The 26,703-nt window shown below is 50.0% G+C and overlaps 1 protein-coding gene across 1 annotated transcript in view; it reads left to right on the top strand.

Annotated features, from left to right (window-relative positions):
* Positions 1-5,310: 5,310 nt before the first annotated feature.
* The window catches only part of NOS2 (nitric oxide synthase 2), a 45,585-nt gene continuing 24,192 nt past the window's right edge, over positions 5,311-26,703 (top strand). Inside the window, exons 1-9 of the mRNA XM_017519491.2 lie at positions 5,311-5,605; positions 7,973-8,155; positions 17,650-17,734; positions 18,398-18,520; positions 19,517-19,665; positions 24,445-24,607; positions 25,387-25,478; positions 26,288-26,429; positions 26,559-26,698. Coding sequence (XP_017374980.1) covers positions 8,046-8,155; positions 17,650-17,734; positions 18,398-18,520; positions 19,517-19,665; positions 24,445-24,607; positions 25,387-25,478; positions 26,288-26,429; positions 26,559-26,698 — 1,004 coding nt within the window. The 5' untranslated portion in view covers positions 5,311-5,605; positions 7,973-8,045. The remainder of the gene's footprint in view (positions 5,606-7,972; positions 8,156-17,649; positions 17,735-18,397; positions 18,521-19,516; positions 19,666-24,444; positions 24,608-25,386; positions 25,479-26,287; positions 26,430-26,558; positions 26,699-26,703) is intronic.

Here is a 26,703-nt window from a genome sequence, read left to right as displayed (position 1 = left end):
CCTGCACCTCCCAGATACACTATTTGCCCCTGAATCTTGCCCCTTGAACCGTCACACCCTGGGACTACCCCAGGTACCACCCTGTTTATTATTTCTCAACCCAGAAGGGGAGACACCCGGGAAGCCACATGGGAGGGCAGGGAAGGGAGCATGTTCTCGGGCTGCTTGACAAGAAATGAACCTTTGAAAGAAATTCCTGCTGGAACACCAGTGAAGTGCCAGGCCTATACCAGCCAATGTGAATCACAGTCCAGGAACTCAGCAAAGCTCGTCCACCTCCCTGGTCCACCCTGGGCCTGTCTGCCCGGAGTGACCACTTGTGCATTTCCAGTAAAGATCCCTTCGCTTCCGTCATCTCCAAGTCGGGCAAGGTGGTACAAACCCGGGAAGACCTCAGCTTCGGAGCTGCTGGAATTTGTGTGACTTACGCCCTCCAGTGGTCACTTGACAAACGACATGGGGCTCCGGGGCCAGGGACTTGAGCTTGCATCAGAAGTGGGAGGGAGCCAGGAATGCCTCTTCTCAGTGCCTTCCTTTGAGAGTTGAGTGGAGTGAAGGCTCCACAGGACACGGGACCCACCACAGGGCATGCACACACCCAAATGGAAAGAGCCACATCGGGTTTCTTTCACGTCCCCTCTTTATCATTTGTGTCACATCTGCATGCACCTATACTGTTATTTGCTTAAACATTTTCTCTTAAACTGGCTCTTTTTAAGCCTTAAGTATATTTCCCAAATAAAATTTTTTTCACTTTCCATGAAGTGGGGCACACAGCGGGAACTCCATCTCCTCCTTCCGTGGCCTCACACAGAGCTGGCACCAGACACTGACATGGAGGGGAGAACATTCAACCCCAGGTCGTCCTCAGCTCCTACCCTGGCTTCAGTTTCCCACTCCCTCCTGGCCACCTCTCCTTGCCCCTGTGTGTACCCACCTGTAGCAAAATGGGCACACACACAGTGGGCACACAAGGTGGGGTCCAGTCGAGGTCTCAGACCTGGGTCAGTCCTCAGCTTTGCCACTTACAAGCCAAGGGACACTGAGCTGCTTGCTCAAACTTTCTGTATCTCAGTTTCCTTATCTGTGAAGTGGAGATTGCATTATAATAGTATAATACGATCACACAGCGTTGTTGAAGGATTAACTGAGATGAGAAACAGAAAGCCCAGGGCCTGGCCGTATTTATGGACCATGTGCCAAAGAAAGTACAAGCTGGGACTCCAGGGTTGTAACCCTGCAACCACCTGCCTGTGTGATCTTGGATACGTCACTTGGCTTTGCTGAGTCTTAATTTCCCTGTCTATAAAATGGGGCTAGTGATCATTGCTACCGCACGGGACTTATGTGGATTAAATGGTTGGTGTGTTTAAGTGCCTTGCTCAGTAAACGGTAGCTCTGCTCATTGTTTTTGTAGAAAGGGCTTCAAAGTTGCTAACTTCCGAGGGCTAACTGGACCTGAACCATCTTCACAGCCTGGCATAGGGACAGATCAAATTGAATCCATGGAAAATCATTTCCAGGATAATGAGGCCGAGGCATTCCCGTGCTGATTTCTATCAGCTGGTTTCTATCCCGTGCTGGTTTCTGTCCGCCCGGGGCAGCCTGGGAATGCAAGGAGGAGGGAGCTTCTCCGTGGCCGCCTCAGAACCTCCATCACCACCCTCCGGGGGCCCACCTGTCCCCCCCCTACCCTTCAAGGTGCTCTTTGATTTCTCCCCAGCTGAATTCACCTGCCGCATCCATCAGCAGAAGAGGCCCAGGAATGCAGCCTGCTGGGTGGGCAGGGCCAAGAGGAAGGCAGCGTTGCAGGCCCAGGAAGCTGCAGGAGATTTCGAGAGGGGGATGTCTGCCAACCTCCAGCAGACGGGCCAGCCCTGGGCCCTGCAGATAGGTGCTCTGGGGAGGGTACCAGAAGCTCACTGTGTCCTGGCTCAAAGGCTGTCTGCTGTGTGAGCTTGGTGAGTCTCCTAACCTCTCTGTGTCATCACAATCATTATAACTATTTTTACTCCCCTCGTCTTCCTGTTTGCCGGTTAAGAGAGGATTGGGATAGTGGTCATGGTTACACAACATAGTCAATATTTTAAAAACCGTTGAATTTTACACTTTAACGAATCGGTAATTTCATATTATGTGAATTTTATTCCAATTAAAAATACCTACATGAATTTAATGCGACAGAGAGAGAGGATCGGGAATTTAAAAGCAGGTGTTTGTGGTGGATCGGGGACCTGACTGAGGCTACTTCAGAAGGCAGTTTGGCACCACTTGCTCTGTGTCAAGAGGGAAATTGTTACTCTCTGACCCCAGCGAGGATCATAGATTCTTGTGTGGCTGCCTTTTTGCTTGATGGTTCAAAGCATTTTCTTGTGTCAAGTTTACTTTTATTTTTGTTACCATTTGTCATGAGAAAAGTCAGGCCCAGGGAGAAGTGGCATTTCCAAGGCCACATAGCAGGTCGGCCGTGGAGCTGTCACTTGAACCTGACACCTTTCAGGCTGAAGGAAACCAGAACATGCCACCCCCAAATATGCCGATGTGGAGACCTGATCATTTCCAGCTGAAGGCGCTTGAGAAAGAGCAGCTAGAGAGAGGCTATCTGAACAGCCCCGTTCTGCCTGCAGTCAGCCACAAACATTCCTTGCAGAAAGATGCTTTCCTAGCATCAAGATGAGAAGATAGCTTTTATCAGCAAAGAGATGGTCCCAGAGTCATCTACAAATACGAACAAACCTTGCTGCCCCACTCCTTAGCTCACTGCCATGTGTTTACCTGCTCACAGCTTCCCAGCCCTGGAAGCCTACAGCTGCGTTCCTTTATCCCGTCACTTTTCCTTCCTTCCTTCCTTCCTACATTCCTTCCTTCCTTCCTTCCTTCCTACGTTCCTACATTCCTTCCTTCTCTTTCTTTCCTCCTTTCTTTCTTTCATTCTCTCCCCTCTTTCTTTTTTTTCTTTTTTTTTTTTTTTTTTTTTTTTTAGAGAGAGGCTGAAGTGCAGTGGCGTGATCATAACTCTCTGCAGCCTCAAACTCGCAGGCTCAAGCGATCCTTCTACCTCATCCTCCTGAGTAGCTAGGACTACAGTAGCTGGGGAAGCCACCATACCCAGCTAATTTATTTTCAATTTTTCTGTAGAGATTGGGTCTCACTACGGTGCCCAGGCTGGTCTCGAACTCCTGACCTCAAGCAACCTGCCCACCTCAGCCTCCCAAAGTGCTGGGACTCCAGGCATGAGCCACCGTGCCCGGCCATCTTGTCACTTTCTAAAATGCATTGCTCTTCATGGCAGACACTCCGAAAGCTGGAGTTCACTGAGGCTTCTCCTGTGTGATGTGCCTCACAGACTTTAACAAGCCTGCTTGTTCTTTTCTGTATTAATAATTTCTTTTGTTACAGCTGTCTGTCCAACAGAAAACTTAGGAGGATTGAGGAGAAATTATATTTCCTTCCCAGCTGGCTAATTCCAAATGTGTCCTCAAGCCTGATACTCAGTTTAGGCAGTAACTGCTGACTCGAACCCTGCCCCAGGTCAAGAATGCCACAATGAGCAGACGCTGCATTGGAGGGGCACCCCAGATGACATGCTTGACAGATCAAACAACTGAATAACTGCATTTTCTGAAGGAAAATCAACCAAGTGTTTTGAGGCCGAGTAGATGGGATTCTTGAGGATTCCATGAACAGCAAGCAGTAGTATCTCCCTCAGAGTCTCTTGAGTGGGGGCATTAAATGGGTTAATACATGTGTTTGCTGGAGGAATAGCCAGAATATGTGAAAGCAGTTACAGGGAATAGAGTGCAGCAAACTCCTATTCATCCCTCAAAACCCTACCCTGGTATCCTCTCCCTTGTAAACTTTCCCTGAACAATACAGAACCAGCTACATCAGCACCATGCCATCCCTCCATCACTACAGGTATCACTCTGTACTATGCTTATCCATTCATTTTTCTAGACTTTGCACTCGCCGAGGCCAGGATTCTAACTCTTTCCTCAGTGAGCGTTGTTTACCTGAACTGAATCAGCTGAAGCCTGAAAGATGGCTTTGATATGCCAAAAGTCATTCCAGCTTACTCCTGTTTTTCATTCATTCATCTACTCATTCACTCAACAAAGACCTTTGAGCTCTGATATTTATGTCGTCTTGTGACTCTTAATTTATCTTTGACAAAGCTACTGTATTATCAGGCTGAATTTAACTTGGGGAAATAACAGGCAGGAGATTAGCGGACGGTGGCAACAGTGAGTTGGGACTGTGAGATCAAGCACGATTTTTTTCCTTTTGCTTCTCAACGCTTCCCTAATGTAGTTATTATTTTTCTTTTATGATGAAAAAATGCATATGTATAGGAATGCTGTATTTGAGGCACCATAAGGAATGAAATTATAGCTCAGGCGCAGTGGCTCACCATTGTAATCCCAGCACTTTGGGAGGCTGAGGTGCGCAGATCACTTGAGCTCAGGAGTTCGAGACCAGTGTGGACGATATGGTGAAACCCAGTCTCTACCAAAAACACAAAAACATTAGGTGGGCATGGTTGTGTGCACTTGCAGGAGGCTGAGGTGGGAGGATCGCTTGAGCCTGGGAGGCAGAAGTTGCAGTGAGCAGAAATTGTGCCACTGCACTCCAGTCTGGGTGACGGAGAGATACCCCATCTCAAAATAATAATAATAAAAGAAATGAAATTAAATGATAATAAATTATCACTTTTTTATATAAGAAGTGATCATTTCCATTATCAGAAAAGGAATTTTTTCCCCTGTAGAAAAATTCCTACCTGACATTCCGCCAAAGCTTACCTAGTGCTACAGGGTGAGGTGTTAGTAAGTAAGACCATATTCGGAGGCCTCTCTGTGCCAACTGCCTGTCTTCCTTTCCCTTCCAAAAACCTCAAGTGACTAGTTCAGGGACCTGTCTGGAATAAGGGCATCATTTAACATCACTGGACTTCAGGAACTTCGGCATTTTCCAGCATGTCCCATACTGTCAATATCCCTCCAGGTTCCTGGACTCCCGTCACAAGCTGGAAAAGTGAGAGGATGGACAGGGATTAACCAAAGAGTTCCTGCTGAGGAAAAAATTCCCCAGATGCCAAAAGTCAGGCAGTGTGGCTTGGCCAAATACAGCCTGGCTCCGTGGTGCCTCTATCTTAGCGGCTACCCTGCTAGTGAGCTGCCACCTTGGACTTGGGACCAGGAAGAGGTGGGCTGGCTGAAGATGCACCACACAGAGTGATGTAACAGCAAGATCAAGTCACCCGCAGACCCTGGCAGTCACAGTCATAAATGAGCTAACTGTACACCCAGCCGGGGACACTCCCTTTGGAAAAAAAAAAAGAGCTCTTTATGCAAAAACAACCCTCTGGATGGCATGGGGTGAATATAAATACTTCTTGACTGCCAGTGTGTTTATAACTTTGCAGCGAGTCAAAAACTGAGGCTCCAACCCCAGAGAACACAGCCTCATCACTGCTTTAAACATCTCTCGGCCGCCTTTGGCGAGGGAACTGAGCAGTTCCAGACAGTCCCGAAGCTCCCAAGGCACAGGTCTCTTCCCAGTTGGACTCTCCTTACCCCGGGGAGGCAGTGCAGCCCGCTGCGAGGTGAGTTGCCTTCATTTCTGGGAAAGCGGCTGTTTTGAGAGGGTTTTGTTTCTTCCCGTTTGAGAAGGCTTAGAAAATTGTGGGAATTTTCTGCCTACAGAGAGAAGGTGATAGGAAGTCTAGGTAAAGAAATGCCAAGATAAGGTTCAATCATTTGAACATGGCATCTCCATCAGATTTCTCTTCTTCAGATACTGGCTGTGGTTGCTACATTACAAGGAGAAACTTTCTGAAAAGTCCAGAATGGGAGCCTGTGTCTGCTAAGAATTTTCTTTAACATAGATTATCTATCTTATTCAGTCCTTATAATATATAACCTCCCCACAAATCCTGGTGAGATGGATATATTAAACCCATTTTGTGGATGAAGAAATGAGTTTCAGTTAAATAACTTAATCCAGGACACATAACTGGTAGAGCTAGGATTCCAGAATTTGAACACAGGTCCAAGGGGCTATAAGTTCTTTCCTTTTTTGCTTTCCCTCCCTCCCTCCCTCCCTCCTTCCCTTCCTCTGTCTTCCCTCTTCCCTCCTTCCTTCCTTCTTTTCTTTCCTTCCTTCCTTCCTTCCTTCCTTCCTTCCTCTTTCCTTCTTTCTTTTCTTTCTTTCTCTTTCTTTCTTTCCTTCTTTCTCTTTCTTTCTTTCCTTCTTTCCTTCTTTCTCTCCACTCATTCATTCAACAAAGGCCTTTGAGCTCTGATATTTATGTCGTCTTGTGGCTCTTAATTTATCTTTGACAAAGTTACTGTATTACCAGGCTGAATTTAACTTGGGAAATACAGGAAGGAGATTAGCGGACGGTGGCAGCAGTGAGTTGGGACGGTGAGATCAAGCGCAATTTTTTTCCTTTTGCTTCTCAACGCCTCCCTAATGTAGTTATTTTTCTTTTATGATGGAAAAATGCATATGTATAGGAATGCTGTATTTGAGGCATCATAAGGAATGAAATTATAGCTCAGGTGCGGTGGCTCACCCTTGTAATCCCAGCACTTTGGGAGGCTGAGGTGGGCAGATCACTTGAGCTCAGGAGTTTGAGACCAGCATCTATCTTCCCTCCCCCCTCCCTCCCTTCCTTCCTTCCCTCCTTCCTTCTCTCTCTATTTTTTTTTTGGAGACAGGGTCTCACTCTGTTGCCCAGGCTGGAGTGCAGTGGCGTGATCACAGCTCACTGCAGCCTTGACTGCCCAGGCTCAAGTGATCCCTCTGCCTCAGCCTCCTGAATAACTGGGATCACAGGCACAAGACACCATGCCTGCTTATTTTTAATTTTTTTTGTGCACAAGATCTCCCCATGTTGCCCAGTATGAACTCAAACCTTCGGGCTCAAGTGATCCTCCTGCCTCGGCCTCCCAAGGTGCTGCGATTACAGGCCTGAGTCACTGTGCCTGGCCTAGAAGTCTTACATGAACTATATTCACTACATTGTCTTAGAAAGACAGTTTCTGCCAGGCGCGGTGGCTCACGCCTGTAATCCCAGCACTTTGGGAGGCCGAGGCGGGTGGATCACGAGGTCAAGAGATCGAGACCATCCTGGTCAACATGGTGAAACCCCGTCTCTACTAAAAATACAAAGAATCAGCTGGGCATGGTGGCGCATGCCTGTAATCCCAGCTACTCAGGAGGCTGAGGCAGGAGAATTGCCTGAACCCAGGAGGCGGAGGTTGCGGTGAGTCGAGATCGCGCCATTGCACTCCAGCCTGGGTAAAAAGAGCGAAACTCCGTCTCAAAAAAAAAAAAAAAAAAAAAAAGAAAGTTTCTGCCTCTTTGATCTTCCTCTTGTCTCTTTCAAAGGAGATGATCTCAGGTTTCTAGAGTTGAGTGCATTTTTCACAGTTTCTCCCCACATAATAAAAGAGGAGCAAGTGATAATACTGACTTAGAACAGTTGCAAAGTCTTTAAAAGAATGGCAGCTACAGCTTGAGTGCTTTCCCAGTAACAGACCTAAAACTACAGTTGCTAATAAGAGCTGCTGGAAAGTGTCTTTCAGGGTCAGGCAAAGGCAATCCTGTTTTAGTGACCTCCTGGCTCTTCCTCACCCTGCCTGGGGCTGGCGATAAAGCTTGGCTAGGAACAGTGGACCAGCAGGTCCCGCTCAGGAGCCTCACCGGACATGTAGTTTGTCCTTGTTACATGGCAATGGGGTAGGGGGTCCCGTGTTTTCTCTTTAGATTGTTAGGTGGCTTTACAGAATTGAAGTCTGTGTCTGAAGCCTCCCCATTCCAACCCCCAAATAGAGACAGAGGTTGCAAAGCACTGATGAAGGGGCTCACGCTGGTGTTCGTGTCGATTCTTCAGTGAGACAACCCCATTGAGAAGCCCAATGCTGTAATTCTCCAACCTTCCCTCACCTCTGCTTCCCTTCGTCAGCCCCACAGTGAAGAACGTCTGAGCTCAAATCCAGAGAAGTGACATAAGTGCCCCACTTTGCAAAACCACAGAGATGGCCTGTCCTTGGAAGTTTCTGTTCAAGGCCAAATTCCACCAGGATGTAAAGACGGAGGGAAAAGACATCAATAACAATGTGGGCAAAATCCCCTCTGCCACCTCCAGGTGAGTGTTCCCCGGGGGCGCTTCCCGCTTGTCTCCTTGGGCACCCATGCCCTGTTGGTGCCAGTGACTCAGAATTCCTCTCTCTGCTCCTCCTCTCTCACTTGAGATCTGATCTCGTTTCTTCTTGGAAGTCCCTGTTAGAATTAAATGAAGTCGCTGATGATTGGGGATCTTGCTGTGACTGAGGACAGTATGTGGAGGAGGAAGGGACATGGCACGGGGCTGGCCCTGAAGGAGCTTGGAATCTCTTGGGGAGGAATATGGGAAGGAGCTTGACCTGAGAATGGGAGGCAGTAGAGCCTGGTGGTGGGAACCAGAGAGGGGGCCTGGGGGTGGGGGATCGGCATCCTGGTCTGCGTCCATTCCACTTCACCTCTTGATGGATGCTTTGAATATCATCCCAGTGAAGGGTATCAGGATGTTAGACAAACTAGTTCCAAGTCCTGTGCTGGTGGCACTGGCTGCCCAGTGCTGCCTCTCGCTGGCTGTGTGACTTGGGGCAAGTTAACCTCTCTGAAACTTAGTGCTCACCTGCGGTATGAGGAGCCCAAGGGGGCACTCCTCACGGTGTGCTGAGGATGAAATGAGATCCGCAGCGCTCAGCACCATGCCTGCACAGAACAGCGCTCAGTCCACACCGGGGTTCATAGCCATCTACTAAGTACCTGCCCTTACCAGAGCTACACGGGCCACTTTACGTACTTTGCATCTCAACTGATCTCTGCGGCGGCTCTGTGAAGTTTGTGTGATTGACTCTTTTCACATATGAGGAAATAGGAACTCTGATACATTTATGACTTTCCCCAGCTTGAATGACCAGTAATTACAGAGTTGGAATTGGAGTCCAGAGTTGGATTCTTCATGTCCCTCCTCCCCAGGACTGTCCCTCCTCCCAGGGCAGAACCGAGAGAATGAGTCAGTCAATGAAGGAGTCAGGGTACAGGCTTGAGGCTTGCTCAGGTGGAAAGACAAGGCAATCTGCAATAACACAATTGTGTAACTCAAAGCCCCCATCTGCACAGGGGCACCACAGAGCCACACAGCCCCACCACACAGCCACACAGCCCCACCACCTCGGAGGAGCCTTTCCCATGGACTACAAAGGGCAGGGCGCCCCCTGGAGGTGTGCAGCATCATGGCCCTGAGTGTATGTGTCAGAGGCGGCAAAAAGCTCCAATGGCTAAGAGGATGGGCTTGGGGATGAGCAAGTGGCTTGGCCACTCAGTAGCCCTGTACCGGTCGGCACGTCCCCTAGCCTCTGAGCCCCAATTTCCTCCTCTGTAAAAAGAGGGTAGCAATGGTGATTTACTGGATTTGGGATAACGATTAAATGAGATTTCCCATGCAAGCAACTTAGCACAGTGCCTGACCCGGAGTAAGTGCTCAGCAAATGGCACTGTTTGCATTGTCATCATTAGTGGTGGTGTTGGCAGCTAGGAGGTGGTAGAGCAACATTAAACAGAGTTCCCTCTAGGGGCATCACAGAAGTCAGGTGGACTCTGTGGCCTTTGAAGTACGGGTAGAATGTAGATGGGTGCAGAGAAGTAGCAAGGACATTCAGGAAGAGGGGCAAGGTGAGCAGAGACTCAGAGGCAGAAATGAGCCAGACTGCGCTTGGTCAGGAGTGGATTGGGGGCTGGGATAGGGGCGGCCAGGCTAGAGAATGAAGGCTTGAATGCAGAGTCAGAGACTTGGGCTTGTTCTGCCTGGCAGTAGGGAGCCATTGTAGGTCCTTGAGCAGGACAGTCCAGGTGTGGTGTGGCAGGTAAACTGGAGGAGAGGACTTTGAAACCAGGTAGTCTGGGCTGTGGCAGCCAAGGTGGCTAAGAGAACAAGAGATGAGAACACAGGGTGCTCTGCTGGCACTTCAGATTCTAAGGGCTGTGGAGGGACAGTGGCTTCACCCCTCCTCCTCTTCGCCTCCTCTTCGCAGCCCCTGCCAGCTGGCCTCCCCGACTCCAGTTCCCCACACTGGCTCTGAGCTCTCTCCTGCCAACTGGGCATCTAGCAAGTCGTGCCCCTATTCTAGAGCCTGCAGTAGCTCCCCATTGCCTGTCGCCACATTAAAGCTTCCACAGAGTTCTGTGTGAGCACCCTACCCAAATGGAGAGCCCATCCTACTGGCCCAGCCCAGCCTTCCTCAGCTCCCCAGTGCCTGCGCACAGCACATTCCTCTCTCAGCTTATCCAGACACAACCCATTCCCTATTTTTTGTCTTTTTAAAAATTTTAAATGTAATTTTTTATTGAGGCAGGGTCTCAAAAACAGTCTGCGCTGTTGCCCAGACCTCAGTGCAGTGGCTCCAAATCAGCTCACTGCACTGCAACCTCCGCCTCCCAGGTTCAAGGGATTCTCCCACCTCAGCCTCCCAAGTAGCTGGGACTATAGCCACCACGCTTGGCTAACTTTTGTATCTTTAGTAGAGATGGGGTTTCACCCTATCAGCCAGGCTGGTCTCGAGCTCCTAACCTCAAATGATCCTCCTGCCTTGGCCTCCAAAAGTGTTGGGATTACAGGTGTGAGCCACTGCACCCAGGGTTCTCTTTTCTTTCCTCTCTCTCTCTTTTTTAAAGTTGAGAATCTTACTATGTTGCCCAGGCTGCTCTTGAACTCCTGAGCCCCAGCAATCCACGAACTGTCTTTCCATATCACCCTGAATCTCTCTCCTCCCAAAACCCTTACCGTGCTGCCTGCAGTCTTTAACCCTCATCCCCCACACTCTCTAATAGCATTGCTAATTATCCCTGTGTCTTTGGGGACTGACTTGTGGATTGACTTGTGTCTTTGGACCATTCAGGAAACGTGAGTTCAGACCTCAGGGAGGGCCCTGAGCTGCAGTGGACCTGTGGCAAACCAGCTAACTTGACCATCTTTTCCGCGCTCCTCTTCACGCTGGGGTGGGCTGGTGGAAAGGCTCCAATCAGATAGAAGAGGGGCTGAAGAAAAAATATCGCATCAATTTATTTAACTCTCCCAGCGATCCATGAGTTTTAGTCATCCCATTTTAAGGGTGAGGACTCTGAAGCCTAGGAAGTTGAAGTAATTTTCAAGATCTCATAGTTAGCAAATGACAGAGCCAGCATTCAGATCTGAGCAGCCCAGAGGGACCACCGCATGAGGCGGCCACCTTTTGTGTCCTGGGCAAGTTCCATTCCATGGACCAGTACATGCAGATGCCCACTGCCTGGCTCTGTGCTGGAAATGAAGATATCAGTGAAACCCTTCTGCTCTTCGGTGAATTGTTTGAGCCACTTATTACTTGCATACACCACTGCTAAAAACAGTAATGAGACAGGAACTATTACCCTTGTTTTATAAGATTGAGCAATGTATTGGAGGTCAATACCTGGAAAATGGTGGCGCTAAGGTTTTAATCAAGTCCAAAGTCGTAACAGCTACACTACCTAGGCTCTCCCGGAGGGCCTACGGTGTGCCGGACTGTTCAAGAGACAGAGAAAAAAGACTCAGTTTCTGCTGTCAGGAAGGAAATGGGGAAACCGATGCCTTCCTCACTGGTTTGGGAGGTGTACATGAAGAACTCGATGTTAAAAAATTGGAGAAATTGTGTCAGGAGTAGGTGGGACAGAGAGTAGACAGGAGGTAGCACGTGTGGGTGCACTGGCATCGTGGTAGAGGCCTCTTCTGGGGTGACTGCCGAGGTGCCTGGCCTGACTGTAGTGTGGGGAGGAGTCAGGGGAGAAGGCTTTTGGGAGGAGGAGGGACCACCCAGAGAGCAGCATCCATCCAAGTGAGGGGAGTGGATATTACTGGAAGAGGAAGCAGCCATACAAAGGGGATTTCATCCCGAAAGCAATGGGAGCTAATGAATATGTTTTGATTTTAAAAAGTAATTTTCTAATCTGTTCAGGTGTCATGAGACCAAGAACCTAATTTACTGATGATTCTATATCTTTTGTTAACAATTAGAAAGTGAGCATGGGGTGTGTGCGTGTGTGTGTGTGTGTGTGTGTGTGTGTGGTGTGTGTGTATTTTAGAGACAAAGGCAAACATGGGAGCATCTAGGTGAAGACACGTAGAATTCAGAACCAAGTTGAGCTACGTGTTGCTAGCTGGGCTGCAGTTGGCTGGGAATAAATATGCGTCCTCTCATTCTGCTTTAACTGGGGTTTGGGATTTAATGTGCTTGCACACGGCCAGGAGGGCCCCCTGCACATTGAGGTCTGGGGCTGCTGCCCCATCTGGGTCTGGATCGTACCATTTATTCTGGTCCGTGAAATACAAAGAGCAACTTACAGGTGGAGCAAAGTCCGGAGGCTCTGCGCAGTTCAGGTAGCAAGGACGAGGGGCCTGCAAGGCACGGGAGCGCGCTTACAATTCCCCCTGCTATGTTCCCACAGAAATCACCCCCAACCCATTGCTTTCTTTAGTTTCTTTCTGGAATCACAGAGAGCATGCTGTATATAACAAGTGGGCTGTAACACTTCCCGGGACAGCCTTGTGAGGTGGTGTGAGCTCAGGCTGAGCTGTGGTCCAGGGGGCTGCTGTGTGGCCCTGGACAAGATCCTTAACCTCTCTGGCCCCAGCTAATGCCTCAATAAAGTGGAGATGACAACATACAGCTGCCTTCTTGACCGTATTTAGTAAGGACTGGACGAAATGACAGAAAGGAAATTTGCTATGTAAACTAGAAACCACCGCGCAATGGGGTAATGATGGTAACCTTTATTGAGATTTTATGGGGAATAAACAAACCCGAGGCCGGACACCACCCCGGGCTCTTAGCCCAGACACGGTCCTGTGTCATCCAAACTCCACGGTGGCCGCTGGCCGTGCGCCTCTGGGTGCTTGCGGCCCGGGATCACCGGGGAAGGCGGGGAAGGCAGGGCGGCCCTACCCGGGGCATACCGCGGGTGAAGAGCCCCGGCCGCTGCTTGGCTCGCCCCGCCCCGGGGCGGTGACCACGGGGTCTGAGCTATAAAGCGCGGACTCAGGGAGGCGCGGGGAACCCGCGGAGCTGCGCCTGAGTAGCCCGGCCATGCGCGAGGGGCTGGGCGCGGCGTGCGAGGCCGCCGGGCCCCGGCTGTGCCGGCTGCTCCGCAGGATCCTCTGGCCGAAGCCGGCCTGCTGCCCGCGCCGAGCCAGGTACCCCGCTGGCTGGGGTCCACCCTGGGAGGGAAGCGGTGGGTTCGGAGCCCGGGCGTGGCTCCCAGCCTCTCTGGGAGAAATCGGAGGGCGGGGATGTGCGCCCTGTGGGGTTCTTGAAGGTTTACTGAGACGTTTTCCTCGTTTAGAACGCGTGGAGGTCGCAGTTTAGGAGCCCTGACCGCCCCCCATGTGTCACGAGAGGCGTCTAAGCGGGTTGTGTTGCGCTGCGCGTTTCAGCACTTGGGAGCTTTTAAAAGTTTTCAGCACTGGGGTTGAAAGTTGCTACACTTTTTGGATCAAATATGTTTAAGAGAGCAAGGAGGTTCTTCTTTGACCAATGAGATCCATTTCCCAGGGCACCACCCATCACCACCTGTCCCCACCACCACCCTTGATGTAAGGCGAGGTAGGCGGGCAGGGAGGCGTGGGAACCCGCAGCGGAATCTGGCCCCCAGGTCAGCCCAGGCAAGCCACAGTCTGCAGCTGTGACCAGCGACTTCCTCGGCTGGCCAAGGGCTTGTGGAAAGTTCTGGGTCTTTCCATTCCCCACTCCCCCGACCCCTTTTTTGACAGGGTCTCACTCTGTCGCCTAGGCTGGAGAACAGTGGCGCCATCTCGCCTCACTGCAATCTCTGCCTCCCGGGCTCAGGTGATCCTCCCACCTCAGCCTCCTGAGTAGCTGGGACTACAGGCGTGCGTCACCACATCGGCAACATTTTTGTGGGTTTGTTTGTTTGTTTTTTGGTAGAGAGAGGGTTTCACCATGTTGCCTAGGCTGGTCTTGAACTCCTGGGCTCCCACCTCAGCCTCCCAAAGTGCTGAGATGACAGGTACGAGCCACCGTGCCCGGCTGCCAGCACTCTCTTTGATGGCAGGTCCTTAAGGGTCCTCAGGACCTGGCACAGCTGTGGGTTTAGTCAAGTTGCTTGAGCGTTTGTGGGGTCGGAAACAATGTGGTAATTTAGAAAGAAATGTCCAGATCCTAAATGTGCTCACCCGGCATCTGGTAACCCAGGCTCCCAGGAGCCAGCCAGAAGAAATGGTGGGGGAGGGGACTGGGCAAAGCTTTGTGTATTCATTTTTCAAATTTAAAGAATTGCCCAATTATGAAAGGAATTCATGGTCACTGTAAAATGTTGGAAGATGTGGAAAAGTATAAGAAAAGTTAAATTGCCCATGGTCTTATCACTTAATGCTAGTCACTGTTAACATTCACTAGCATTCCCCCGAGGTGTTTTTCTGTGCTTGTACACACACACACAAACACACACACACGCCAGCATCAGACCATGTATACAGTTTAAGGCTTTATTTATGTGAGGGCAAAACTAGACACAATCTAACATCCAGCCATGGATGATGGGACCAGGCTAACCATGGCCAATCTGCATCATGGATTTTTAGGCAAATTTTAAAAATGATACTTTGTAATAGATGGGGTAAATGATTGTGTTCAGTGTACAAAGACATTGCTTCTCAATCTAAACAGTACTGTAGATGTTTCTGGTCTGAAGCTTCTGAAATTGTCCAACCCTACTTCCAGAAGTAAGTGAGAGGAAGCAAGAACGCAGGTGCAGGGTGGGGTGAGGGGAATAGCAAAGAGCAAGGGGGTCAGTTGCCTCTCTGGGGACCCATCCCCCAAACATCTTCCTATTGAAGCAGCCCCCTGATGACTGCTCACCCGTGGCTTACCTGTTCTGAATGTCCAGATTACCATATATTGTTGTTTTTTTCTGGCAGACCATACCAGTCTAGACCAGAGTGGGGGGGTGTGTTAAAAGAAAAAATTATTCAGTGATACTTGTTTGTTTTTGTTTTTGTTTTTTTGAGATGGAGTCTCGCTCCGTTGCCCAGGTTGGAGTACAGTGGCCTGATCTCGGCTCACTGCAACCTCCACCTCCCAGGTTCAAGCAATTCTTCTGCCTCAGCCTCCCGAGTAGCTGGGACTACAGGTGCACACCACCACATCCAGCTAATTTTGTATTTTTTAGTAGAGACAGCATTTCACCATGTTGGCCAGGCTGGCCTTGAATTTCTGACCTCATGATCCGCCTGCCTTGGACTCTCAAAGTGCTGAGATTACAGGTGTGAGCCACAACACCCAGCCTCAATGATACTTGTTAAAGAACAGTATGGAAGACTTTATTTAGGACCATCTCCATAGGTCCAGGGACCTACTGCAGTGGAGGCTTGCAGTGGAGAAGTGACAGCAGGAACAAGTGGGAATTTACAGCCAGGTATCAGGGCAGGGTCTGTGGATGAAAAATTGCCAAGAAAAACTTCAGGCATAGGGGGGACTCTGCCTCAAGTGATCTAACAGGATTCTTGCTTGGGACAGGCTAAAGTGATCAAATATCACCTGAGGGATGATGGAGGATGAGGACTCTGATCAGATAGGGAGGGTGACCAGCTATCTAGGATGGAGGGCTCTCGTTAAAAAAAAACTGCATTTTTACAAGGAAATGCATAGATGGGCACAGCAGAAGATTCTGAAGTCTGAGTAAAGTTTGGCCAAGCAAAGGATCTTTGCCAGGTGGCAATCGTTGGTCACATGGAAGGCCCTTTACAGGCTTGCAGAATCCCTTGATTCAGATATAGGTTGCTTTCTGATACTTACATACTCTTTTAAGACAGTATCTCTTTATTGTTATAAATCACTTACTGCTGCTATATAATGTATATAATTAATTATAGTGGTAACATATGCTCATTTTTTCCAATAATAAAAGCAATACATGGTCATTTATCCCATTTCAACATCATAGATATGTATGAAGCAGAAAATGAGAGACCCCGCAATAGTCTCTAAGCCCCTCTCCCTCTGATGCACAGGCATGTACACCCCGGAAAATACTGCCGAGAACACCGAACACAATACACTTTCAAACCATTTCATTCTCCTCGGGAGGCATGTGTGAGTGGTGACTATTCAATTTGTTAGAATGAACCTGAAATTTTAAACCAGAACCAACAGTTTCTGACCAGCTTCAGAGTACTGAATTTTTTTTTTTTTTTTTTTTTTTTTTTTTTTTTTTAGTTGGAATCTTGCTCTGTCACCCAGGCTGGAGTACAGTGGCATGATCTTGGCTTACTGCAACCTCTGCCTCCCAGGTTCAAGTGATTCTCCTGGCTCAGCTTCCCAAGTAGCTGGGATTACAGGTGCCCACCACCACACCCAGCTAAATTTTGTATTTTTAGTAGAGATGGAGTTTCACCATCTTGGCCAGGCTAGTCTCGAACTCCTGACCTTGTGATCTGCCTGCCTCGGCCTCCCAAAGTGCTGGGATTACAGGCATGAGCCACCACATCTGGCCTCCGAATACTGAATTTTTAAGTAATGTTTAATTAGAACAATTAAGTAATGTCTAATTTAATTTTTAACTCATTTTTAATTTAATGCTAATTTTTACAATACTTATTTTTACCTTGGTGAAAGTGATTTGACTCCTAGATTTGCTTTAAAATAATGGTGGGGGCAGGGCAGGTATAGTGGAAACAAGATCGGCCATGAATTGATCACTGTTGAATTGGATTGAATCTGGGTGAAGGGCCCATGGAAGTTTATTAGACTATTCTCTCTTCTTTTGTACGCTTAAGATTTTCCATAAAACAAGTGTAGAATAAGTAAATAAACCAAGATAAATCAAGTGTTTTAAATTTAAAAAGCTTACATTACAAAAAACAAGTGGCTGAGGCTAGGCGAGGTGGCTCCCGCTTGTAATCCCAGCCCTTTGAGAGGCTGAGGTGGGAGGATCCATTTGAGGCCAGGAGTTCAAGGCCAGCCTGGGCAACTTGGTGAAACCCCATCTCTACCAAAAATACAGAAATTAGCCAGGCATGGTGGTGTGCACCTGGAGTCCCAGCTACTCAGGAGGCTGAGGTGGGAGGTTTATGTGAACCTGGGAGGCAGAGGTTGCAGACAGCTGTGATCATGCCACTGTGCTCCCATCTGGATGACAGAGCAAGACTCTGTTCCAAAAAATAGGAGAAAATAAGTAATTAACAAATAAAACCAAGCGGCTGCTGCGCAGTGCTGCTAGTCCAGGAGGCAGAGCTGTTGGAGCCGTTCTCTGCTCACCCAGCCCCTGTGCCACGTTTGTACTTGGCTTTCCAGAGAGCGAAGGAGCATTTTCCGGATTCTCTATGGGCTCTGTTTGGGCCAGTAGCTTTGGCTCAGCTCTACTCATGCCCTTTTGGCTCTGTGAGAGGAATAAGGGGAAGAGGGAAGGTGGGATTGGGGGCAGTTGGTCAGACCGACCGTGAACAACTCCCTCCCTCCCTCTGGACTCAGTTTCCCCATTTGTCAAATGAGGGGACTGGCGGAGAGAACTCCAAGATCCCTTCCACCCTTGGATACCCCATCTCATGGTAGCTGTTTCCTTTCACAGTCCAGTGGCACAGGATGAACCCCTGCATCACAGCCTCAGCAAGGCACAGAATGAGTCCCCACAGCCCTTCATGGCGACAGGAAAGGTCAGTGAGTCACACGAGTATGGGAAGCCCCTTCCTCTCTGGCCCAGGCAGAGGCAGACAGAGAAGCTTGTTAGAGGCTGGGCTGGAGGGGGGCAGGAAGCCAGGGTCTGGATGGAGAGTGGAGAGTCCCAGACCTGGGGTGTTGTGGGGAACAGGTGGGAATGAGGAACGGCTTTGGGAGACTGGGATAACCCTGGTGGTCGGGAGTGGTGGCCCTCAAGGTGTACTGGCACCTAGCTTCTAGCCCATGGGTTCCTTCCCATTCTAGAGGTGGGCAGAGAAACGGGTAGGAGTGGGGGAGAGGGTGGCTTTATGTCCTTACATGCTTCCAGGGAAGGAAGGCAGTGGTGCCTGTCTGTTCTCAGTGGTATTGGCTCTGACAGTCTTCCTCCTCACTTCTAACTTAGTCCCTCCTCCAGCAGTTCCTCTGAAGAAGCATTTGGCAGGGCCGTGGGTGAGGAGAGGAGCCTGGCCAGTGGCCCAGGCACCTGGAGCTCTTAGCAGGCACTGGCCCAGGTGGCCCAGGGGCTGGGAACAGAGGAGGGATGTGGAGGGACACCCTGCCCTTTGTGGCCACCCACAGATCCTCCCCCACTCCAAGACAAGGCAGGACCTGGGGTCTGGAAGAGACCTGGGAGAAAATCCTGTTTTTTCCCCTCACAGAAGTCTCCAGAATCCCTGGTCAAGCTGGATGCAACCCCATCGTCCTGCCCACGGCACGTGAGGATCAAAAACTGGGGTAGCGGGATGACTTTCCAAGACACACTTCACCACAAGGCCAAAGGGGTAAGTCTGGGGCTTCAGGGAAAACCACCTTTGTCCCAAGCTGGCAAAGCTGCCTGGGCTTTGTGGATCAACCAGGTGTTCCCTGGGCAAACCAAACAATCATCTGCTTGGGCAAAGGGGTCTGGGAACAGTGACATTCCCCACAGATGACAGTAGGAAGTAAGGGATGCAACTCCCTGTTAACCACCCTAGTAGATAATGGATAATCCAGAAGATCAAGTTAATGATTGCAGAAACAAATTCCTGTCTTTGTCAGACAGATTTCAGGATACTGTCAGGGAGAATTTTCTGTCAGAACGGCTTAGTGCTGGACTGTATTACATCAGGAGGTAGAAAGCTCCCTGTCACTGGAAAGAATTAAATACAATTTGATAGATTGCAGAGAGGTTCAAGTATCCAGTGAGTGGTTGGACTAATGTCTTTTAAGGCTTCTTTCTGTCATCTAAGGTTTTTATTCTAACTTCAGGATACATTCTATGGTTGTAAAGTGGGGAAGATTGACAATTTCAAGACCATGAAAGCAAAATGATTTCCCACATGCCCCGAAAACCACCACAGTTAACATTCAGGTGTACTTCATTCTCGTGTGTGTGCATGCGTGCGTGTGTGTGCGTGTGTGTGTGTGTCCCATCCTATGTCTCATTTCAGTTTGTTTTGGCCAAATACCAATACCAAATGGCACCTGGTTCCCATAGGAGCCATATTGGATTGACTTTGCTCCAGATGTGGGGCTGGCTGGGGAGCAGGGCAAGAGACTGAAGCCAGAGTAGGGAGACAAACCTGACTCACACCACTGGGGTTCAGCCAGTGGATGAGAAGAGATCTAGGTGGGAGAAAGCCAGGTGGACTCCAAGGAGGAGGTGCCACAGGAGTGGAGAGGAGGTACAGGGAGCTGGGGCAGCCAGAGAGGAGCCAGCTAGCCAGGAGAGCTGGCCCCAGAGGAGGGTGGCAGTAGGCTGAATGGCCCACCCTCACCACCTGCCCCTCTCTTTCCAGATTTTGACTTGCAGGTCTAAATCTTGCCTGGGGTCTATTATGACTCCCAAAAGTTTGACCAGAGGACCCAGGGACAAGCCTACCCCTCCAGAAGAGCTTCTACCTCAAGCTATCGAATTTGTCAACCAATATTATGGCTCCTTCAAAGAGTAAGGCTTCCTCCTGCAGGGCCGCTCCCTCTGGCCCTTCCCCTTGCTCTCCTGTCTCCACCCATCGCCCTCTGATCCTAGCTAGATCCCTTTCCCTCCCAGATTTGCACTGTGAAATCACTATGGTTTTGCAGGGCGAGAATCATAGTTTTCTAGGGGAGAAGACTCTGGAGCAGGTTCTCATAATTGTGGGATAGAGTTATGCACAGTGACACTGGTGAAAAGTGACTGAATTTGAATCCTGGCTCACACATTAACCTCTGCGGAGTCCTTGGGAAATCGATTTACCCTCTCTGTGTCTTGATGTCCTCGTCATATGAATGGCAAAAGCCATAACTACTTTTGCACCAACCTCATATAAAATGGGGAGAACCATAGAAGGTGGCTCATGGGATTTTTATGAGAATTCAGCAAATCTAGCATAGCATCCTGGCACACAGAGACCTTGACTATAAATTAAGATGGACCCTTTAATTATGAAATGTTGGCTGGGTGCGGTGGCTCACACCTGTAATCCCAGCACTTTGGGAGGCTGAGGCAGGAGAATTGCATGATCCCGGGGGGCAGAAGTTGCAAATGAGCTGAGATTGCGCCACTGCACTCCAGCCCTGGCGACAGTGTAAGACTCCAACTCAAAAAAAAAAAAAAAAATGAAATGTTTGAGACAGAAAGGATCTCTGAGACCACCTAGTCAGGCCCCTACTCCTACAGGTGTGAACACGGAAGCTGGTGACTTACCCGAAGTCATAGCATTCCAGCTAGAAGCCAGGCCACCTGACTCAGAGAGGGCAGGCCATTGCTCTTTGCCCTGACCCTGGTGGGGGTCTACATGCCTGGAGTTCTCTTTTTTTGCTACCCAGTGAGGCTTCCCTGAGGGCCGTGCTGGACAGCCTTCATTTCTGCTGTCCATCGGTTATTTGATTGACAGACACACATCAAACACCGGGTATGCCCCAGCCTTGTGTCAGACACTGGAATACAAAGATTTTTAATTGTCATTTGCCAATTTTATTGCCAACGTATACAATTTTAATCATTCAAAGAGAGGTTGTATAGCACTGTGGCCTTCCCAGGTTCAAATCCTGGCTGTGCCTCTTACAAGCTGAGTAAACTGGGCAGATTACTTTGTCTCTCTGTGCCTTGATTTTCTTACCTGAACATGGTGATGAAAACAGGACCCACCTTGCAGGAGGCGGGTGATTTGCAGGAGTTTATAAAGCTGAAAGGAGCTAAAGCACAGAAAGAGCTAGGAACGATGCCTGGCCCTTAGCAAGCAGGACATAAGTATTAGTCGTTATGTTTTTAGAACACTGTGTTGTCCACATAAAATACATGGCTATGTAATTCAGGCCCCTTTAAAACTCTAAGATAAAAATGCACAAAGAGATTGTAAGAAAGAATGTCTGAAGGAAATGGATTGTTTTCTAGGCTGGGGGGCGGGGTGGGGCATGGCTCTGGGGACAGAGCCTCACACAGCACCACATCGCATGAAGTGGGCCACAGACGTGTACCTGGGACTCCCTGGCAGAACAACTGGCTTCTGGTGGTACCACTTCCATTTTTCTTTTCTTTTTNTTTTTAACACCTAGACCATTTCTCAGGATTGTTTTCTTTTTTTTGAGACGGGGTCTTGCTCTGTCTCCCAGGCTGGAGTGCAGCGGCACAATCTCTGCTCACTGCAGCCTCGATCTCTTGGATCTAGTGATTCTCCCACCTCAGCTTCCTGAGGAGCTGGGACCACAGGTGTGCACCACAATGCCCAGCTAATTTTTAAAATTTTTAGTCACAACAGGGTCTCACTATGTTGCTCAGGCTGGTCTCAAACTCCTGAGCTCAAGCGATCCTCCCGCCTCAGCCTCCCTAAGTGCTGGGATTTCGGGTGTGTGCCACTGTGTCTGGCCCACCTCCAACTTTCTACAACCCTAGAATGTCTGAGCTGGGAGGGACCTTGAGTCTTCAGAAGTGGCCCTGATCTTCCAGGGTCAGTGGTCCTCAACCCTGGCTGCACAGAAGCATCACCTGGAGAGCCTGCAAAATTCTGGTGCCAGGGTCCCTTGAGTGGAATCTGGGGAGGTGAGAATGAGGCAGACATTTGTGTTCTTCAAAAGCTCCCAGGTGATTCTTATGTGCATCCTGGATTGAGCACCCTGTGAGGGGTTGCCTGCTTCGTGACTACAAACTGCACCATCCTTGGCCCTTCAGCTCAGTTAATTAATGAGCCTTTCGGGGTTCAGGGATTTTCCTGGATGGGTTTCTTCAGGCCACAGTAGTTACGTTATTTATGTATTTATTTATTTAGCACAAAGCACGTATGCACCACAACCCTATGAGACTGGGATTATTATCTTCATCTTACAGACAAGGCAAGTCCACAGAGGAGATGTACCTTGCTCAAAGTCACACCCTCTGAAGCCCCACAGTGGGGGTTTGAACCCAGGCAGCTGGCACCCGAGCCCTTGCTTTTCCTGTCCATGCTCTAGTACCTGGCGTGTGGCCTCGCAGGTTCCCGACTCTATTCCGGACCTGGGAGGCCTTACTGTTGTGTGGAAGGTAATCGGGCAGGTGTTCAGAAGCCCAGGGGGGTGACAGAGCCAGGCTTGGTGGTGCTGGAACCCATTTGCTTCTCACAGAGGAAAGTTGCATTTCTCCAAGTCACAAGTACATACCTCGAACCGCTGCTCCCCCCGACCAAGAGATCCTGGGGCTGTGGACAGGGAATGGTAGCCTTTCCTCACAAGGATGATAGCAGCCTAAGACAAGACCAGCGGGGTGGGTTCAGTGGCCTTTTGTAGCTGAAGAATCATAGTATATTTAGAGATTGTAACTTGCTGAATGTAACATTGGAATCTGTTCACTGATGTTGAAAGCTACTCCTTTTTCAGAGCTCATAGACATAGCATGTCTAATGCCTTAGAAACATAACTATATGAAAATGGTTATCACATCTAAAACTCTGAAGACATTGGATGTGAATGTAAAAAATAATCCTTTCTTGCATATGCGTGTGCTGACCACTATGTGTGTTGGCGGTGTGGGTGTTATGGTGACCATTACTGTTTTCATGCTCGGGTGCAGAGGGGGGCATATTGCTGGAAGCTTTGTTTGGGGAGGGAGCTCTCCCAGTAGTGGGGCAGTTCCAGCCTCACCCAGCAGCTCCTTAGAGCAGGGATGTCCTTGGGGATAAATATCATCGAATGTTTTGTCTTTGTGCTTTTTTTCTCTAATCAAGGAAAAGTTGTCGAGACACTCTTCATCCACAGAAAGGCCATTTTGTTTGGAGTTACCCACTGTCCTTAATCAGGAGTTCATTCTTTAAATAGCTTTATTGTGTTTCAGAAGGCTTTGGTGCTGATTGAAAATCTCAAGGTTGTTGTTGTTTGTGGGGTGCGTGTGTGTGTGTGTGTGTGTGTGTGTGTGTGTGTGTTTCAAAGCCTTTCTGACTGAGTCCCTCCCTTTGGGATATTTTTGAAGTCTGGGAGGGGAGGAAAGAAGCAAGTTTAGAATTGCAGCTGGAGTGACTGAGTGAGCAGTTCTGAGGCTGAGGAACAGCACGGTTTAGAGAGACTTTGACGTCGGACCACACCATGTGCAGCTCCTTTCTGGGCAGGCCCTGGGACCTTGCAGGCTGAGCTCCAACAGTCAGGTCCCAGTCCTGGCCTGACCAGGCTCCTGAGAAAGGGTGGGTAGGCCCTCAGCATCCCTGGGCTTACAGTCCCCGCTAGGGTGGAAGGTGGAAGGTCACATTGCCGACAGTTAAGAACCCGGGCTTGGGATCAGGGCGACCTGGGTCTGAATCCTGACTTTGCTTTCCTGTACTTATATTCCCAGGCCTGGTACTTAACCTCCTAGACCCCTGAGACTCTTGGCTATAAAACAGACGCAAGGCCGGGTGCAGTGGCTCATGCCTGTAAACCCCGCACTTTGGGAGGCCGAGGTGGGTGGATTGCCTGAGCTCAGGAGTTTGAGACCAGCCTGGGCAACACAGTGAAACCCCATCTCTACTAAAAAATACAAAAAAAATTAGCCAGGTATGGTGGTGTATGCATGTAGTCCCAGCTACTCAGGAGGCTGAGGCAGGAGAATTGCTTGAACCTGGGAGGCAGAGGTTGCAGTGAGCCGAGATTGTGCTACTGCATTCCAGCCTAGGTGACAGAGGGACACTCTTCCTTAAAAAAAAAAAAAAAAGATGCAAAAGATGCAAAAATACCTCCCTCCCAGACCCAGTGAGACCCTGCCTGCGAGCTGCTTCACCCAGTGCCTGGCTCACGTGGGTACCAAGTACACTGGAGCTGACTCGGAGGGACTGGCTCATCATCTCTCAGCCATGGCAAGGCAGGAGGGCACTCTCCTGACCAATGGAGAGGCGGGACGTTGCTAGGGCTGGATGGGACACTCCTCCGAGGCTCATAAGTGTCTGAAAAGGATTGTACCCCTTACTGAGATGAAAATGATTAAGGAAAAAAGCACCTGAAAAGAAGCAGTGTTCTAGTGGGCTCAGCACCCGCTAAGTAATCTTTGCAGGACTCAGTGTAAAAATGAAAATGTGGGCTCCTTAGTTTAAGATGATGAAGAATTTCAAGATGGGGACAAAAGCATGAAGCATGGGCACTTCTAGGCTGGGTGTGGGGTCCCCATAGCCAGCCCTGGAGGGAGCTGTCTCTGGTGAGAGACATCTTGCCCTTCTGATGTCCTATTTCAGTTCCTGCTTCTGTGGATTGAATTAATCCCCATGTAAGGCCATCTCATTGTTGATCTTCCTGCTGTCTTCCTGTCCCCCAGGGCAAAAATAGAGGAACATCTGGCCAGGGTGGAAGCAGTAACAAAGGAGATAGAAACAACAGGAACCTACCAACTGACGGGAGATGAGCTCATCTTCGCCACCAAGCAGGCCTGGCGCAATGCCCCGCGCTGCATAGGGAGGATCCAGTGGTCCAACCTGCAGGTGAACTCCCTGAGACCCAAGCGGGAGAGGGCTGGAGGCGGCCAGGCCCTGAGCAGATGGCTTGGAGCAGCCACACACAGCTGTGCCCAGGCCTCCCAGGACCGAAGCCACGGCCCCAGGTCCTCCCTCACCTTCCTGAATGTTGCAATGGGGGCCCTAGGGTCCTCCTCTAGAAGCCTTGAATCCTGTTTCAGCACCAGGGTTTCCAGCTGCCCGTTCTCTATTGTGTTAAATTTGGGAGACCAAATGCCATCAACAAATTAAACTACCACCTTGTTTTTATTATTCTTGAGGCCGTGGTGCTGCAAGAGATGTTGTTTTCCTCGGATGTTCGAACTCTTGGCTCCAAGAGAACATTTATTTAGCCTAGCCTCCTAGGCCATCGTTTTGTTGGGGAATCGTTTGTTGCAAGCGCTTGGACAGAGAAATTGATTAGAACCGCCAGTGAAACCAGCTGTGGCTGTGTAATACGTGCTGCTGTGGCAAAGGACCTAGCCTGGGGCAGTGGGAATCCTGATTCATGGTGCTTTCAAGTCAGGTTTTCTTGGAATTCTGGCTTTGCTGGGTTCTTCTGAGTGGGATTGCCTGTGCTCCCCTAGAGGGCAGCCGTGAGATGAGAGTGGTGGGTGCGGACGGGAGGATGCACTCTCGTGCGTGGTGTTGAGTGTTTGGGTTTTGAGTGTTTCGGCTGCTCCACTGGTTCCCAGTGGCTTCTGACCAGCCTCAAAGCCTCTGTCTGCCCAGTCTTTGATGGGCATGGTCTGGGTGGGCTGTTGCAGGTCTTCGATGCCCGCAGCTGTTCCACCGCCCGGGAGATGTTTGAACACATCTGTAGACACCTGCGTTACTCTACCAACAATGGCAACATTAGGTTGGTGCACCTTTCCCGGGGCTGTGGAGGGGCTCGCCGTACTTGAGAATCTCAGCCAAAAGACGACTGGGCCTAGGGGAGGCATCTCCAGCTCCAGGAGAAACCAGGGAGAAAGAAACAAGAGAAAGACTCTGGCTTCTTTAGGGACCTCCAGTAGTGAGCCCAGCCCCCATGAGCTCAGCTCCCGCAGCCCTTGGTTTCCTTCTGACCTGGAGCCATTTGGAGGGGATGGAGGATCTTTGAGAAGTAACTGCTTCACTATTCAGGGTTGGGGCTCCCCATTTTTTGAAGGGATAGGAGGTTACCTTCCTCTCCCAACCAAAGAGGTCAAAGCTAATAGGACTGAACAGCCCATTAGATCATTCGTTAATCTTTTTGTTCAGCAAACACTCAATGCCCGCCTAATGCAACCCAACACAGGAGGAGGCTGAGGGAGCAGGGGGAAGAGGGGGCATGGGGGTTAGGAGCACAGTGACTAGGACCCTAAGAGACTTCCAGCCTCCATTAACCTATGACCTGCACTAGACAAACATCCGGCTAACTCGACTGCAAGGAGGGAGACATGCAGCAAGAGAAAGACTGTGGGAGGGCGGCTAACCCTGCCTGGCGGATGGGAAGGCCCCCTTGAGGGGGTGGGCCCTGACACTCAAGGGAGGGCAGGAGGAGAGGGCGTGTCGGGAGGCCAGCTCAGTCAGCTCGGGATCGGGGGCTGCAGAGCAGGCACGGTGGAGGGGGAGGTAGGGCCAGTGCAGGATGATTGGGCCCCTCCGTGGCCAAGTGGTAAACAGCACTGTTCCTGTCCCTGGAAGGTCGGCCATCACCGTGTTCCCCCAGCGGAGCGATGGGAAGCACGACTTCCGGGTGTGGAACGCTCAGCTCATCCGCTACGCCGGCTACCAGATGCCCAATGGCAGCATCAGAGGGGACCCTGCCAACGTGGAATTCACTCAGGTACCGGGCCCAGCCTCAGCCCCCAGCCTTTGGGGCAGGGAGCCTCGTGGTGAGCGAGTGACAGAATGGAGCCCAGAGGAGACACGGTGCCCAGGCTTGCAGACTCACGGGGCCTGTCTTGTTTCCCAGCTGTGCATCGACCTCGGCTGGAAGCCCAAGTACGGCCGCTTCGATGTGGTGCCCCTGGTCCTGCAGGCCAATGGCTGCGACCCTGAGCTCTTCGAAATCCCACCTGACCTTGTGCTTGAGGTAGCCATGGAACATCCCAAGTAAG

Source organism: Cebus imitator, unplaced genomic scaffold, assembly GCF_001604975.1.
Source record: "Cebus imitator isolate Cc_AM_T3 unplaced genomic scaffold, Cebus_imitator-1.0 Scaffold751, whole genome shotgun sequence".
NCBI classification, from domain to species: Eukaryota; Metazoa; Chordata; class Mammalia; order Primates; family Cebidae; genus Cebus; species Cebus imitator.
Note: the sequence above shows the minus strand (reverse complement) of the source record. Positions and strands in the feature narration are given on the sequence as shown.